This window comes from Oncorhynchus masou, unplaced genomic scaffold (genome assembly GCF_036934945.1).
Source record: "Oncorhynchus masou masou isolate Uvic2021 unplaced genomic scaffold, UVic_Omas_1.1 unplaced_scaffold_1469, whole genome shotgun sequence".
Lineage (NCBI taxonomy): Eukaryota > Metazoa > Chordata > Actinopteri > Salmoniformes > Salmonidae > Oncorhynchus > Oncorhynchus masou.
This window is the reverse complement of record NW_027004680.1, coordinates 75001-93019: the sequence shown is the minus strand read 5'-3', so window position 1 is coordinate 93019 and position 18019 is coordinate 75001. Positions and strand designations below refer to the sequence as shown.

General features: G+C 53.6%; 1 protein-coding gene across 1 annotated transcript in view; it reads right to left on the bottom strand.

Annotated features, from left to right (window-relative positions):
* The window catches only part of LOC135530955 (uncharacterized), a 97083-nt gene that overhangs the window by 54659 nt on the left and 24405 nt on the right, over positions 1-18019 (bottom strand). The window contains exons 8-15 of the mRNA XM_064959125.1: positions 16585-18019; positions 12792-13470; positions 11475-11560; positions 9784-9829; positions 8907-9130; positions 6090-6208; positions 5242-5356; positions 2017-2202 (exon numbers count right to left, since the gene is read on the bottom strand). The exon at positions 16585-18019 is cut by the window's right edge and continues 454 nt beyond it. Coding sequence (XP_064815197.1) covers positions 2017-2202; positions 5242-5356; positions 6090-6208; positions 8907-9130; positions 9784-9829; positions 11475-11560; positions 12792-13470; positions 16585-18019 — 2890 coding nt within the window. The remainder of the gene's footprint in view (positions 1-2016; positions 2203-5241; positions 5357-6089; positions 6209-8906; positions 9131-9783; positions 9830-11474; positions 11561-12791; positions 13471-16584) is intronic.

Genomic DNA, 18019 nt, shown 5'->3' with positions numbered 1-18019 from the left:
GGCTACATCTCTGTGTCCCTGTCTGTAACCCCCCCCACCTGTTGTCCATAGTAGGAGGCTACATCTCTGTGTCCCTGTCTGTAACCCCCCCACCTGTTGTCCATAGTAGGAGGCTACATCTCTGTGTCCCTGTCTGTAACCCCCCCCCCCCCCACCTGTTGTCCATAGTAGGAGGCTACATCTCTGTGTCCCTGTCTGTAACCCCCCCCACCTGTTGTCCATAGTAGGAGGCTACATCTCTGTGTCCCTGTCTGTAACCCCCCCCCACCTGTTGTCCATAGTAGGAGGCTACATCTCTGTGTCCCTGTCTGTAACCCCCCCCCCACCTGTTGTCCATAGTAGGAGGCTACATCTCTGCGTCCCTGTCTGTAACCCCCCACCCACCTGTTGTCCATAGTAGGAGGCTACATCTCTGTGTCCCTGTCTGTAACCCCCCACCTGTTGTCCATAGTAGGAGGCTACATCTCTGTGTCCCTGTCTGTAACCCCCCACCTGTTGTCATAGTAGGAGGCTACATCTCTGCGTCCCTGTCTGTAACCCCCCCACCTGTTGTCCATAGTAGGAGGCTACATCTCTGTGTCCCTGTCTGTAACCCCCCCCCACCTGTTGTCCATAGTAGGAGGCTACATCTCTGCGTCCCTGTCTGTAACCCCCCCCCCCCACCTGTTGTCCATAGTAGGAGGCTACATCTCTGCGTCCCTGTCTGTAACCCCCCCACCTGTTGTCCATAGTAGGAGGCTACATCTCTGTGTCCCTGTCTGTAACCCCCCCCACCTGTTGTCCATAGTAGGAGGCTACATCTCTGTGTCCCTGTCTGTAACCCCCCCCCCACCTGTTGTCCATAGTAGGAGGCTACATCTCTGTGTCCCTGTCTGTAACCCCCCACCTGTTGTCCATAGTAGGAGGCTACATCTCTGTGTCCCTGTCTGTAACCCCCCCACCTGTTGTCCATAGTAGGAGGCTACATCTCTGTGTCCCTGTCTGTAACCCCCCCCACCTGTTGTCCATAGTAGGAGGCTACATCTCTGTGTCCCTGTCTGTAACCCCCCCCCACCTGTTGTCCATAGTAGGAGGCTACATCTCTGTGTCCCTGTCTGTAACCCCCCCCCACCTGTTGTCCATAGTAGGAGGCTACATCTCTGCGTCCCTGTCTGTAACCCCCCCCACCTGTTGTCCATAGTAGGAGGCTACATCTCTGTGTCCCTGTCTGTAACCCCCCACCTGTTGTCCATAGTAGGAGGCTACATCTCTGTGTCCCTGTCTGTAACCCCCCCCCCACCTGTTGTCCATAGTAGGAGGCTACATCTCTGCGTCCCTGTCTGTAACCCCCCCCCCACCTGTTGTCCATAGTAGGAGGCTACATCTCTGTGTCCCTGTCTGTAACCCCCCACCTGTTGTCCATAGTAGGAGGCTACATCTCTGTGTCCCTGTCTGTAACCCCCCCCACCTGTTGTCCATAGTAGGAGGCTACATCTCTGTGTCCCTGTCTGTAACCCCCCCCCACCTGTTGTCCATAGTAGGAGGCTACATCTCTGTGTCCCTGTCTGTAACCCCCCCACCTGTTGTCCATAGTAGGAGGCTACATCTCTGTGTCCCTGTCTGTAACCCCCCCCACCCACCTGTTGTCCATAGTAGGAGGCTACATCTCTGGTCCCTGTCTGTAACCCCCCCCACCTGTTGTCCATAGTAGGAGGCTACATCTCTGTCCCTGTCTGTAACCCCCCACCTGTTGTCCATAGTAGGAGGCTACATCTCTGTGTCCCTGTCTGTAACCCCCCCACCTGTTGTCCATAGTAGGAGGCTACATCTCTGTGTCCCTGTCTGTAACCCCCCCACCCACCTGTTGTCCATAGTAGGAGGCTACATCTCTGCGTCCCTGTCTGTAACCCCCCCCACCTGTTGTCCATAGTAGGAGGCTACATCTCTGTGTCCCTGTCTGTAACCCCCCCCCCCCCACCTGTTGTCCATAGTAGGAGGCTACATCTCTGCGTCCCTGTCTGTAAGCCCCCCCCCCACCTGTTGTCCATAGTAGGAGGCTACATCTCTGTGTCCCTGTCTGTAAGCCTCTGCGGCCTTGCTGAAGCTCTCCAGCTGCCTGCCTCTCTGCAGCCTGGCCTCGGCCCGGTAGTCCTCATACTCTGGGTCCTCCACATCCTGGTACTGAGGGAGGGACTGTGGAGGGGCCACTGCTGCTGCACGCCTCTGAGAGGGGTAGAGGGGGGGGTAGAGAGGGGGGGTAGAGATCAACTTTGCTGCTCCAATATATCAACTGCAACAACAGAACACCAACCAGGGTCTGAATCAACAACAGAACACCGACCAGGGTCTGAATCAACAACAGAACACCGACCAGGGTCTGAATCAACAACAGAACACCGACCAGGGTCTGAATCAACAACAGAACACCGACCAGGGTCTGAATCAACAACAGAACACCGACCAGGGTCTCCATCAACAACAGAACACCGACCAGGGTCTGAATCAACAACAGAACACCGACCAGGGTCTCCATCAACAACAGAACACCGACCAGGGTCTGAATCAACAACAGAACACCGACCAGGGTCTGAATCAACAACAGAACACCGACCAGGGTCTGAATCAACAACAGAACACCGACCAGGGTCTCCATCAACAACAGAACACCGACCAGGGGCTGAATCAACAACAGAACACCGACCAGGGGCTGAATCAACAACAGAACACCGACCAGGGTCTGAATCAACAACAGAACACCGACCAGGGTCTGAATCAACAACAGAACACCGACCAGGGTCTGCATCAACAACAGAACACCGACCAGGGTCTGCATCCACCTCTCTGTCAACAACAGAACACCGACCAGGGTCTCCATCAACAACAGAACACCGACCAGGGTCTGAATCAACAACAGAACACCGACCAGGGTCTGAATCCACCTCTCCATCAACAACAGAACACAGACCAGGGTCTAAATCAACAACAGAACACCGACCAGGGTCTCCATCAACAACAGAACACCGACCAGGGTCTGAATCAACAACAGAACACCGACCAGGGTCTGAATCAACAACAGAACACCGACCAGGGTCTGAATCAACAACAGAACACCGACCAGGGTCTCCATCAACAACAGAACACCGACCAGGGTCTGAATCAACAACAGAACACCGACCAGGGTCTCCATCAACAACAGAACACCGACCAGGGGCTGAATCAACAACAGAACACCGACCAGGGTCTCCATCAACAACAGAACACTGACCAGGGTCTGAATCAACAACAGAACACAGACCAGGGTCTGAATCAACAACAGAACACCGACCAGGGTCTGAATCAACAACAGAACACCGACCAGGGTCTGAATCAACAACAGAACACCGACCAGGGTCTGAATCAACAACAGAACACCGACCAGGGTCTGAATCAACAACAGAACACCGACCAGGGTCTGAATCAACAACAGAACACCGACCAGGGTCTGAATCAACAACAGAACACCGACCAGGGTCTGCATCAACAACAGAACACCGACCAGGGTCTGCATCCACCTCTCTGTCAACAACAGAACACCGACCAGGGTCTCCATCAACAACAGAACACCGACCAGGGTCTGAATCAACAACAGAACACCGACCAGGGTCTGAATCCACCTCTCCATCAACAACAGAACACAGACCAGGGTCTAAATCAACAACAGAACACCGACCAGGGTCTCCATCAACAACAGAACACCGACCAGGGTCTGAATCAACAACAGAACACCGACCAGGGTCTGAATCCACCTCTCCATCAACAACAGAACACCGACCAGGGTCTCCATCAACAACAGAACACTGACCAGGGTCTCCATCAACAACAGAACACCGACCAGGGTCTGAATCCACCTCTCCATCAACAACAGAACACCGACCAGGGTCTGAATCAACAACAGAACACAGACCATGGTCTCCATCAACAACAGAACACCGACCAGGGGCTGAATCAACAACAGAATACCGACCAGGGTCTGAATCAACAACAGAATACCGACCAGGGTCTGAATCAACAACAGAACACCGACCAGGGTCTGAATCAACAACAGAACACCGACCAGGGTCTGAATCCACCTCTCCATCAACAACAGAACACCGACCAGGGTCTGAAACAACAACAGAACACAGACCAGGGTCTGAATCAACAACAGAACACCGACCAGGGTCTCCATCAACAACAGATAACCGACCAGGGTCTGAATCAACAACAGAACACCGACCAGGGTCTGAATCAACAACAGAACACAGACCAGGGTCTGAATCAACAACAGAACACCGACCAGGGTCTGAATCAACAACAGAACACCGACCAGGGTCTCCATCAACAACAGAACACTGACCAGGGTCTCCATCAACAACAGAACACCGACCAGGGTCTGAATCAACAACAGAACACAGACCATGGTCTCCATCAACAACAGAACACCGACCAGGGGCTGAATCAACAACAGAACACCGACCAGGGTCTCCATCAACAACAGAACACCGACCAGGGTCTCCATCAACAACAGAACACCGACCAGGGTCTGAATCCACCTCTCCATCAACAACAGAACACCGACCAGGGTCTGAATCAACAACAGAACACCGACCAGGGTCTCCATCAACAACAGAACACCGACCAGGGTCTCCATCAACAACAGAACACCGACCAGGGTCTGAATCCACCTCTCCATCGTGAATAAATGAGTTGTGTGATGCCTGGAAGGGGAGGCAGGTGAGAGATGCCTGGAAGGGGAGGCAGGTGAGAGATGCCTGGAAGGGGAAGCAGGTGAGTGATGCTTGGAAGGGGAGGAAGGTGAGTGATGCCTGGAAGGGGAGGCAGGTGAGTGATGCCTGGAAGGGGAGGCAGGTGAGTGATGCTTGGAAGGGGAGGCAGGTGAGTGATGCCTGGAGGGGGAGGCAGGTGAGAGATGACTGGAAGGGGAGGCAGGTGAGAGATGCCTGGAAGGGGAGGCAGTTGAGTAATGCATGGAAGGAGAGGCAGGTGAGTGATGCTTGGAAGGGGAGGCAGGTGAGAGATGCCTGGAAGGGGAGGCAGGTGAGTGATGCTTGGAAGGAGAGGCAGGTGAGTGATGCTTGGAAGGGGAGGCAGGTGAGTGAGGCAGGTGAGTGATGCTTGGAAGGGGAGGCAGGTGAGTGATGCTTGGAAGGGGAGGCAGGTGAGCGATGGCTGGTGTGTACCTTGTCTCGATCCTTGTTGTGAGTACAAGGGGTGTGTGTGTACCTTGTCTCGATCCTTGCTCTGAGTACGGGGGGTGTGCTCTGGGGCCACAACGTTCCTCACAGGGCCCTCGTCCAACATAGACCTCAGAAACTGCTCTGTCTGCACCAGACAGTAACTACACACACACACACACACACACACACACACACACACACACACACACACACATATTAGCTACTACTATTTATATATGAAACACTAACACACCCCTACCCCGATTTAAGTTTGTGTGTGTGGACTGTAACTGTGTGTATGTGTGTGTGTGTGTGTGTCTGTAACTGTGTGTGTGTGTCTCTGTGGACTGCAACTGTGTGTGTGTGTGTGTGTGTGTGTGTGTGTGTGTGTGTGTCTGTAACTGTGTGTGTGTGTCTCTGTGGACTGCAACTGTGTGTGTGTGTGTGTCTGTAACTGTGTGTGTGTGTGTCTCTGTGTACTGTAACTCTGTGTGTGTGTGTGTGTGTGTGTGTCTGTGTACTGTAACTCTGTGTGTGTGTGTGTCTGTCTCTGTGGACTGTAACTGTGTGTGTGTGTCTCTGTGGACTGTAACTGTGTGTGTGTGTGTGTGTGTGTGTCTCTGTGTACTGTAACCGTGTACTGTAACTCTGTGTGTGTGTGTGTGTGTGTGTGTGTGTGTGTGTGTGTGTGTGTGTGTGTGTGTGTGTCTCTGTGTACTGTAACCGTGTACTGTAACTCTGTGTGTGTGTGTGTGTGTGTGTGTGTGTGTGTGTGTGTGTGTGTGTGTGTGTGTGTGTGTGTGTGTGTGTGTACTGTAACCGTGTACTGTAACTCTGTGTGTGTGTGTGTGTGTGTGTGTGTGTGTGTGTGTGTGTGTGTGTGTGTGTATTAACTTGTGGTCTCTGAAGATGTCCTGTAGGAAGTGTCTGTCCATGCTGGGAAACAGGTCAAACAGCTGAGACTCTTTCATCATGGCAGCTCCATCTCTCCTGTTAACACCACCTGGACCAGACTGAGGAGGAGAGAGACAGGTCAGAGAGCTGAGTCTCCATCTCTACTGTTAACACCACCTGGACCAGACTGAGGAGGAGAGAGAGACAGGTCAGAGAGCTGAGTCTCCATCTCTCCTGTTAACACCACCTGGACCAGACTGAGGAGGAGAGAGACAGGTCAGAGAGCTGAGTCTCCATCTCTCCTGTTAACACCACCTGGACCAGACTGAGGAGGAGAGAGACAGACAGGTCAGAGAGCTGAGTCTCCATCTCTCCGGTTAACACCACCTGGACCAGACTGAGGAGGAGAGAGACAGACAGGTCAGAGAGCTGAGTCTCCATCTCTCCTGTTAACACCACCTGGACCAGACTGAGGAGGAGAGAGAGACAGGTCAGAGAGCTGAGTCTCCATCTCTCCTGTTAACACCACCTGGACCAGACTGAGGAGGAGAGAGAGACAGGTCAGAGAGCTGAGTCTCCATCTCTCCTGTTAACACCACCTGGACCAGACTGAGGAGGAGAGAGAGACAGGTCAGAGAGCTGAGTCTCCATCTCTCCTGTTAACACCACCTGGACCAGACTGAGGAGGAGAGAGAGACAGGTCAGAGAGCTGAGTCTCCATCTCTCCTGTTAACACCACCTGGACCAGACTGAGGAGGAGAGAGAGAGACAGGTCAGAGAGCTGAGTCTCCATCTCTCCTGTTAACACCACCTGGACCAGACTGAGGAGGAGAGAGAGACAGGTCAGAGAGCTGAGTCTCCATCTCTCCTGTTAACACCACCTGGACCAGACTGAGGAGGAGAGAGAGACAGGTCAGAGAGCTGAGTCTCCATCTCTCCTGTTAACACCACCTGGACCAGACTGAGGAGGAGAGAGAGACAGGTCAGAGAGCTGAGTCTCCATCTCTCCTGTTAACACCACCTGGACCAGACTGAGGAGGAGAGAGAGACAGGTCAGAGAGCTGAGTCTCCATCTCTCCTGTTAACACCACCTGGACCAGACTGAGGAGGAGAGAGAGACAGGTCAGAGAGCTGAGTCTCCATCTCTCCTGTTAACACCACCTGGACCAGACTGAGGAGGAGAGAGAGACAGGTCAGAGAGCTGAGTCTCCATCTCTCCTGTTAACACCACCTGGACCAGACTGAGGAGGAGAGAGAGACAGGTCAGAGAGCTGAGTCTCCATCTCTCCTGTTAACACCACCTGGACCAGACTGAGGAGGAGAGAGAGACAGGTCAGAGAGCTGAGTCTCCATCTCTCCTGTTAACACCACCTGGACCAGACTGAGGAGGAGAGAGAGACAGGTCAGAGAGCTGAGTCTCCATCTCTCCTGTTAACACCACCTGGACCAGACTGAGGAGGAGAGAGACAGGTCAGAGAACTGAGTCTCCATCTCTCCTGTTAACACCACCTGGACCAGACTGAGGAGGAGAGAGACAGGTCAGAGAACTGAGTCTCCATCTCTCCTGTTAACACCACCTGGACCAGACTGAGGAGGAGAGAGAGACAGGTCAGAGAGCTGAGTCTCCATCTCTCCGGTTAACACCACCTGGACCAGACTGAGGAGGAGAGAGACAGGTCAGAGAGCTGAGTCTCCATCTCTCCTGTTAACACCACCTGGACCAGACTGAGGAGGAGAGAGAGACAGGTCAGAGAGCTGAGTCTCCATCTCTCCTGTTAACACCACCTGGACCAGACTGAGGAGGAGAGAGAGACAGGTCAGAGAGCTGAGTCTCCATCTCTCCTGTTAACACCACCTGGACCAGACTGAGGAGGAGAGAGAGAGACAGGTCAGAGAGCTGAGTCTCCATCTCTCCTGTTAACACCACCTGGACCAGACTGAGGAGGAGAGAGAGACAGGTCAGAGAGCTGAGTCTCCATCTCTCCTGTTAACACCACCTGGACCAGACTGAGGAGGAGAGAGAGACAGGTCAGAGAGCTGAGTCTCCATCTCTCCTGTTAACACCACCTGGACCAGACTGAGGAGGAGAGAGAGAGACAGGTCAGAGAGCTGAGTCTCCATCTCTCCTGTTAACACCACCTGGACCAGACTGAGGAGGAGAGAGAGACAGGTCAGAGAGCTGAGTCTCCATCTCTCCTGTTAACACCACCTGGACCAGACTGAGGAGGAGAGAGAGACAGGTCAGAGAGCTGAGTCTCCATCTCTCCTGTTAACACCACCTGGACCAGACTGAGGAGGAGAGAGACAGGTCAGAGAGCTGAGTCTCCATCTCTCCTGTTAACACCACCTGGACCAGACTGAGGAGGAGAGAGACAGACAGGTCAGAGAGCTGAGTCTCCATCTCTCCTGTTAACACCACCTGGACCAGACTGAGGAGGAGAGAGACAGGTCAGAGAGCTGAGTCTCCATCTCTCCTGTTAACACCACCTGGACCAGACTGAGGAGGAGAGAGACAGGTCAGAGAGCTGAGTCTCCATCTCTCCTGTTAACACCACCTGGACCAGACTGAGGAGGAGAGAGACAGGTCAGAGAGCTGAGTCTCCATCTCTCCTGTTAACACCACCTGGACCAGACTGAGGAGGAGAGAGACAGGTCAGAGAGCTGAGTCTCCATCTCTCCTGTTAACACCACCTGGACCAGACTGAGGAGGAGAGAGAGACAGGTCAAATCAGAAGGTGAAAGGGTGATGCCAGAAGGTGAAAGGGTGTGTGTGTGTGTGTGTGTGTGTGTGTGTGTGTGTGTGTGTGTGTGTGTTACCCTCTCCATGTTCTCCTGTAGAGCCCGCTCTTCAGTCATGATGTCTCTGAGAGAGACATGAGGGCGGGACACACTCCAGTGGTCCAGGATTGGCAACTCATCCCGAGCCTCCGATTGGCCGCTCGGAGACGCAAAGCCGTCTGGACCAATCAGGAAGTGAGCTGGGCGTGACCCGTCCCTGAGCCCGGTTTTGGCCGTCTGTGATTCGCCCCAGTGGACAGAGCCTGGTAAACCAGGAAGTAGAGCAGGATAGAACAGGAAAACATGGGTAATGACGTTTTAGTTTACCCGTAGTTTTGTAGTTTTTTGGATCTTTAAAACAAACTGTAACTTGCGAAAGATTAACATGTATCAATTCTACACGGATGATGTATCAGCAAATCTATATTATATTACAGTAAGACACAAAACTATATTATATTACAGTAAGACACAAATCTATATTATATTACAGTAAGACACAAAACTATATTATATTACAGTAAGACACAAATCTCTATTATATTACAGTAAGACACAAAACTATATTATATTACAGTAAGACACAAATCTATATTATATTACAGTAAGACACAAAACTATATTATATTACAGTAAGACACAAAACTATATTATATTACAGTAAGACACAAATCTATATTATATTACAGTAAGACACAAAACTATATTATGTGTGTGTGTGTGTGTGTGTGTGTGTGTGTGTGTGTATGTGTTACCTGGGTCAGTGGTGTGTGTGTGTGTGTGTGTTGCCTGGGTTAGTGGTGTGTGTGTGTGTTACATGGGTCAGTGGTGTGTGTGTGTTACATGGGTCAGTGGTGTGTGTGTGTTACATGGGTCAGTGGTGTGTGTGTGTGTGTGTGTGTGTGTGTGTACTCACTCTCTTGTAGTAGATGGTAGGAGAGTGCTGCTTGTCTCTGCTTCTCCTAGAAAGACAACCGCAGACTTAAAACACACACACACACACACACACTCCACTGACCCATGTAACACACACACACACACACCACTGACCCATGTAACACACACACACCACTGACCCATGTAACACACACACACACACACACACACACACACACACACACACACACCGACCCAGGTAACACACACACACCACTGACCCAGGTAACACACACACACACACCACTGACCCATGTAACACACACACACACACACCGACCCAGGTAACACACACACACACACACCACTGACCCATGTAACACACACACACAAACACACACACCACTGACCCAGGTAACACACACACACCACTGACCCAGGTAACACACCCCCCCCCACTGACCCAGGTAACACACGCACACACACACCACTGACCCAGGTAACACACACACACCACTGACCCAGGTAACACACACACACACCCCCACTGACCCAGGTAACACACACACACACACACCACTGACCCAGGTAACACACACACACACACACCACTGACCCAGGTAACACACACACACACCCCCACTGACCCAGGTAACACACACACACACACACCACTGACCCAGGTAACACACACACACACCACTGACCCATGTAACACACACACACACCGACCCATGTAACACACACACACACCGACCCAGGTAACACACACACACCACTCACCCAGGTAACACACACACACACACACACACACACCCACTGACCCATGTAACACACACACACACACCGCTGACCCAGGTAACACACACACACACACCACTGACCCAGGTAACACACACACACACACACACCACTGACCCAGGTAACACACACACACAAACACACCACTGACCCAGGTAACACACACACACACACACACCACACACAAACACACACCACTGACCCATGTAACACACACACACCCCACTGACCCAGGTAACACACACACACACCACTGACCCAGGTAACACACACACACACACACACCACTGACCCATGTAACACACACACACACACACACCACTGACCCAGGTGACACACACACACACACACACACACACTGACCCAGGTAACACACACACACACCCCACCTGACCCAGGTAACACACACACACCCCAGCTGACCCAGGTAACACACCCCCCACCTGACCCAGGTAACACACACACACACACACACCACTGACCCAGGTAACACACACACCCCACTGACCCAGTTAACACACCCCCCACCGACCCAGGTAACACACACACACCCCCCACCGACCCAGGTAACACACACACACCCCACCTGACGCAGGTAACACACCCCCCACTGACCCAGTTAACACCCCCCACCGACCCAGGTAACACACACACACCCCACCTGACCCAGGTAACACACACACCCCCCCACCTGACCCAGGTAACACACACCCCACCCTGACCCAGGTAACACACACACACCCCACCTGACCCAGGTAACACACACACACACCCACCTGACCCAGGTAACACACACCCCACCTGACCCAGGTAACACACACCCCACCTGACCCAGGTAACACACACACACACACCCCACCTGACCCAGGTAACACACCCACCCCACCCAGGTAACACACACACACCCCACCTGACTCAGGTAACACACACCTGGACAGTGTCCTTCCATTTCTGGTGCAGCAGTCTGGCCATGTTGAGGTCCATCCTCACAGAGTAGTCATCAGGAGAACACACACCTGGCAACCAAGCACAGGAGAGCTGAGGGAGTGTGTTTGGGGTGTGTGTGTGTGTTACCTGGGTCAGTGGGGTGTGTGTGTTACCTGGGTCAGTGGGGTGTGTGTGTGTGTGTTACCTGGGTCAGTGGTGTGTGTGTGTGTGTTACCTGGGTCAGTGGTGTGTGTGTGTGTGTTACCTGGGTCAGTGGTGTGTGTGTGTGTGTGTGTGTGTGTTACCTGGGTCAGTGGTGTGTGTGTGTGTGTGTGTGTGTGTGTGTGTGTGTGTGTTACCTGGGTCAGTGGTGTGTGTGTGTGTGTTACCTGGGTCAGTGGTGTGTGTGTGTGTGTCACCTGGGTCAGTGGTGTGTGTGTGTGTGTGTGTGTCACCTGGGTCAGTGGTGTGTGTGTGTGTGTGTCACCTGGGTCAGTGGTGTGTGTGTGTGTGTGTGTGTGTGTGTGTGTGTGTGTGTGTGTGTGTGTGTGTTACATGGGTCAGTGGTGTGTGTGTGTGTGTGTTACCTGGGTCAGTGGTGTGTGTGTGTGTGTGTGTGTTACCTGGGTCAGTGGTGTGTGTGTGTGTGTCACCTGGGTCAGTGGTGTGTGTGTGTGTGTGTGTGTGTGTGTGTGTGTTACCTGGGTCAGTGGTGTGTGTGTGTGTGTGTTACCTGGGTCAGAGGTGTGTATGTGTGTGTGTGTGTTACCTGGGTCAGTGGTGTGTGTGTGTGTGTGTTACATGGGTCAGTGGTGTGTGTGTGTGTTACCTGGGTCAGTGGTGTGTATGTGTTACCTGGGTCAGTGGTGTGTGTGTGTGTGTTACCTGGGTCAGTGGGGTGTGTGTGTGTGTTACCTGGGTCAGTGGTGTGTGTGTGTGTGTGTTACATGGGTCAGTGGTGTGTGTGTGTGTTACCTGGGTCAGTGGTGTGTATGTGTTACCTGGGTCAGTGGTGTGTGTGTGTGTGTTACCTGGGTCAGTGGGGTGTGTGTGTGTGTGTTACCTGGGTCAGTGGGGTGTGTGTGTGTGTGTGTTACATGGGTCAGTGGTGTGTGTGTGTGTTACATGGGTCAGTGGTGTGTGTTACATGGGTCAGTGGTGTGTGTGTGTGTTATATGGGTCAGTGGTGTGTGTGTGTTTTTTGTTACATGGGTCAGTGGTGTGTGTGTGTGTTACATGGGTCAGTGGTGTGTGTGTGTGTTACATGGGTCAGTGGTGTGTGTGTGTGTTACATGGGTCAGTGGTGTGTGTGTGTGTTACCTGGTAGGACAGGGCCAAACAGCTCAACCAGCTGCAGAGCCAGTTCTGTAGGCAGCTTCAGTTCAACACTCTGGATGTCCACGAGTCTGTCCCTCCTCTTCTCCTTCTCCATCCTCCCTTTCCTCTCCTCCTCCTCCTCTCTCCTCTCCATCTCCTCCAGCTGGGCGAGGAGCGACTGGGTCACCTCGTCTATGCAATACAGCTCCTCGTCTCCCTCCTCTTCCTCCCTCTCCCATTTCTCCCACTGCTCTGCGCCAGCTCCGCCCTCCGAGTCCCGAACCACTTCCTGCTCCGCCGCATCTCTTCCTGGTGGTCTGTGCTCCAGACGAGTGGACTCTCCCAAGGGGGTGTTATGTTCCTCTGAGCCGCCCCCGCCCCCACACACCGGATGGTTCAGTCCACTAACCCCCCCTAACCCTTCGTCCACGCCCCCTCCTGTCCTCCACGCCTCCTCTTCCTCCTCCCTTCTTCCCAATACAACATCCGCCTCACTACCAGAACCGCTGGAGGCCGAAGCCTGCTCTCCTGGGGGCGTAACCCGCCTCTCTGTCCTCTCCTCCAGCCCCACACCTACGGCCATGTCCAGATCTTCATCACCCTCTTCTTCATCATCATCCTCTTCCTCGAGGAACAGTCTCTCTCCAGAGTCTAGCAACAGATTACTGGTCCACTCCAGATCCTGAGGGAGGGAGGAACCAATGACATATTCAAAATAAATTTAGGATGGCCTCGCTATATAGGGGACGGGAACCTACTGGTTCGCTATATAGGGGACGGGGCCCTACTGCCGCGCCACATAGGGGACGGGGCCCTACTGCCTCGCCACATAGGGGACGGGGCCCTACTGCCTCGCCACATAGGGGACGGGGCCCTACTGCCGCGCCACATAGGGGACGGGGCCCTACTGCCTCGCCACATAGGGGACGGGGCCCTACTGCCGCGCCACATAGGGGACGGGGCCCTACTGCCGCGCCACATAGGGACGGGGCCCTACTGCCGCGCCACATAGGGGACGGGGCCCTACTGCCTCCCCACATAGGGGACGGGGCCCTACTGCCTCGCCACATAGGGGACGGGGCCCTACTGCCGCGCCACATAGGGGACGGGGCCCTACTGCCTCCCCACATAGGGGACGGGGCCCTACTGCCTCGCCACATAGGGGACGGGGCCCTACTGCCTCCCCACATAGGGGACGGGGCCCTACTGCCTCCCCACATATAGGGACGGGGCCCTACTGCCTCCCCACATAGGGGACGGGGCCCTACTGCCTCGCCACATAGGGGACGGGGCCCTACTGCCTCCCCACATAGGGGACGGGGCCCTACTGCCTCCCCACATAGGGGACGGGGCACTACTGCCTCCCCACATAGGGGACGGGGCACTACTGCCTCCCCACATAGGGGACGGGGCCCTACTGCCTCGCCTTGCTATATAGGGATGGGGCCCTACTGCCTCGTTATATAGGGGACGGGGCCCTACTGCCTCGCTATATAGGGGACGGGGCACTACGGCCTCGTTATATAGGGGACGGGGCCCTACTGCCTCACCTTGCTATATAGGGGACGGGGCCCTACTGCCTTGCTATATAGGGGACGGGGCCCTACGGCCTCACCTTGCTATATAGGCGACAGATCCCTACGGCCTCCCTATATAGGGGACGGGGCCCTACTGCCTCGCCTTGCTATATAGGGGACGGGGCCCTACTGCCTCACCTTGCTATATAGGGGACGGGTCCCTACTGCCTCACCTTGCTATATAGGGGACGGGGCCCTACTGCCTCACCTTGCTATATAGGGGACGGGGCCCTACTGCCTCACCTTGCTATATAGGGAACGGGGCCCTACTGCCTCCCCATATAGGGGACAGGACCCTACTGCCTCACCATATAGGGAACGGGGCATTACTGCCTCGCCTTGCTATATAGGGGACGGGGCCCTACTGCCTCACCATATAGGGGACGGGGCCCTACTGCCTCACCATATAGGGGACGGGGCCCTACTGCCTCACCTTGCTATATAGGGGACGGGGCCCTACTGCCTCACCATATAGGGGACGGGGCCCTACTGCCTCACCATATAGGGGACGGGACCCTACTGCCTCACCATATAGGGGACGGGACCCTACTGCCTCACCTTGCTATATAGGGGACGTGGCCCTACTGCCTCACCTTGCTATATAGGGGACGGGGCCCTACTGCCTCACCTTGCTATATAGGGGACGGGGCCCTACTGCCTCACCTTGCTATATAGGGGACGGGTCCCTACTGCCTCACCTTACTATATAGGGAACGGGGCCCTACTGCCTCCCCATATAGGGGACTGGCACTACTGCCTCACCTTGCTATATAGGGGACGGGTCCCTACTGCCTCACCTTGCTATATAGGGGACGGGACCCTACTGCCTCCCCATATAGGGGACGAGGCCCTACTGCCTCACCTTGCTATATAGGGGACGGGGCCCTACTGCCTCACCTTGCTATATAGGGGACGGGTCCCTACTGCCTCACCTTGCTATATAGGGGACGGGTCCCTACTGCCTCACCTTACTATATAGGGAACGGGTCCCTACTGCCTCACCTTGCTATATAGGGGACGGGTCCCTACTGCCTCACCTTGCTATATAGGGGACGGGTCCCTACTGCCTCACCTTGCTATATAGGGGACAGGACCCTACTGCCTCACCTTGCTATATAGGGGACGGGGCCCTACGGCCTCACCTTGCTATATAGGGGACGGGGCCCTACTGCCTCACCTTGCTATATAGGGGACGGGGGAATAGGGCAAGAGGAAATAGGGCAAGAGGAAATAGGGAAAGAGGAAATAGGGCAAGAGGAAATAGTGCAAGAGCCAATAGGGCAAGAGGAAATAGGGCAGAAACCAATAGGGAAAGAGGAAATAGGGCAGGAACCAATAGGGAAAGAGGAAATAGGGCAGAAACCAATAGGGAAAGAGGAAATAGGGCAGGAACCAATAGGGAAACAGGAAATAGGGCAGGAACCAATAGGGAAACAGGAAATAGGGCAGGATCCAATAGGGAAAGAGGAAATAGGGCAGGAACCAATAGGGAAAGAGGAAATAGGGCAGGAACCAATAGGGAAAGAGGAAATAGGGCAGGAACCAATAGGGAAAGAGGAAATAGGGCAGGAACCAATAGGGAAACAGGAAATAGGGCAGGAACCAATAGGGAAACAGGAAATAGGGCAGAAACCAATAGGGAAACAGGAAATAGGGCAGGAACCAATAGGGAAAGAGGAAATAGGGCAGGAGCCAATAGGGAAAGAGGAAATAGGGCAGGAACCAATAGGGAAACAGGAAATAGGCTGCTCTGGCTCAGACAAGGCTTTCTTCCTTTACACAGATAGAGCCTCAGCCAACACAACAACACACAATAAACAACAATAATAACAACACCACCACACAATAAACAACACCACACAATAAACAACACCACACAATAAACAACAACACACAATAAACAACAACACCACACAATAAACAACAATAACACCACACAATAAACAACAACACACAATAAACAACAACACACAATAAACAACACCACACAATAAACAACACCACACAATAAACAACAATAACACCACACAATAAACAACAACACACAATAAACAACAACACACAATAAACAACACCACACAATAAACAACAATAACACCACACAATAAACAACAACACACAACAAACAATAATAATAACAACAACACACAATAAACACCAACACAAAATAAACAACAACAACAACAACAACAATAATAATAAACAGCAAACACCCCGACCTGCTGACACTTGTCATAGAGGTCCTCCAGAGTGTGTCTGTTGACCAGTTTAAAATGGCGCCTGAGAATGACGAGGTTCTGCTGTCTGGTCCGGCCCTCCTCCAGCTCCCTCTCCTCCACCTGGCTCCCCTTCTCGTGCGTCACACGGTACGGCACCACGCGCTGGCCGGAGGGGTGAACCGCAACGCCCGCCGAGACCGCCGCCGAGACCTCTGGGAGGAAACGGGAAGGGTTGCCGTGGAGAATGGCGAGGGTGTTAGGGGGAAAGTGGTATCCCGCGGCCACGGTTGGGTTGTCGCGACGATTGTGGTCGAGACGCCAGAGGAAGGCGAAGTCTTGCGGGTCGGTCTGGGAGGAGCGATCTGTGTCGGCCAATGACGGAGGAGGGGAGGGGCGGTGGGGGTTAGGGTAGAGGTCAGGGTTGAGATTAGGGTAGAGGTCGGGGTCGAGGTTAGGGCTGAGGATAGGGTTGAGATCGAGGTTAGGGTTAAGGATAGAGTCGAGGTCAGGGTTGAGGTTAGGGTTAAGGTCAGAGTCGAGGTCAGGGTTAAGGTTAGGGTTAAGGTCAGAGTCGAGATTAGGGTTGAGGTCAGGTTTGAGGTTAGGGTCGAGGTTAGGGTCGAGATCAGAGTCGAGATTAGGGTCGAGATCAGAGTCGAGATTAGGGTCGAGATCAGAGTGGAGATTAGGGTTAAGGTCAGAGTCGAGATTAGGGTTGAGGTCAGGTTTGAGGTTAGGGTCGAGGTTAGGGTCGAGATCAGAGTCGAGATTAGGGTCGAGATTAGGGTCGAGATCAGAGTGGAGATTAGGGTCGAGATCAGAGTGGAGATTAGGGGCAAGGTCAGAGTGGAGATTAGGGGCAAGGTCAGAGTTAGGGTTAAGGTCAGGGGCAAGGTCAGAGTCGAGGTTAGGGTTAAGGTCGAGGTTTGGGTCGAGATCAGAGTCGAGATTAGGGTCAAGGTCAGAGTTAGGGTTAAGGTCAGGGGCAAGGTCAGAGTCGAGGTTAGGGTTAAGGTCGAGGTTCGGGTCGAGATCAGAGTCGAGATTAGGGTCAAGGTCAGGGGCATGGTCAGAGTCGAGGTTAGGGTTAAGGTCGAGGTTCGGGTCGAGATCAGAGTCGAGATTAGGGGCAAGGTCAGAGTTAGGGTTAAGGTTAGGGTCGAGGTCAGAGTCGAGATTAGGGGCAAGGTCAGAGTCGAGATTAGGGGCAAGGTCAGAGTTAGGGTTAAGGTCAGGGGCAAGGTCAGAGTCGAGATTAGGGTCGAGGTCAGAGTCGAGATTAGGGTCGAGGTCAGAGTCGAGATTAGGGTTGAGGTCTGAGTTAGGGTTAAGGTCAGGGGCAAGGTCAGAGTCGAGGTTAGGGTCGAGGTCAGAGTCGAGATTAGGGTCGAGGTCAGAGTCGAGATTAGGGTCGAGGTCAGGGTCTGTCTGTGGT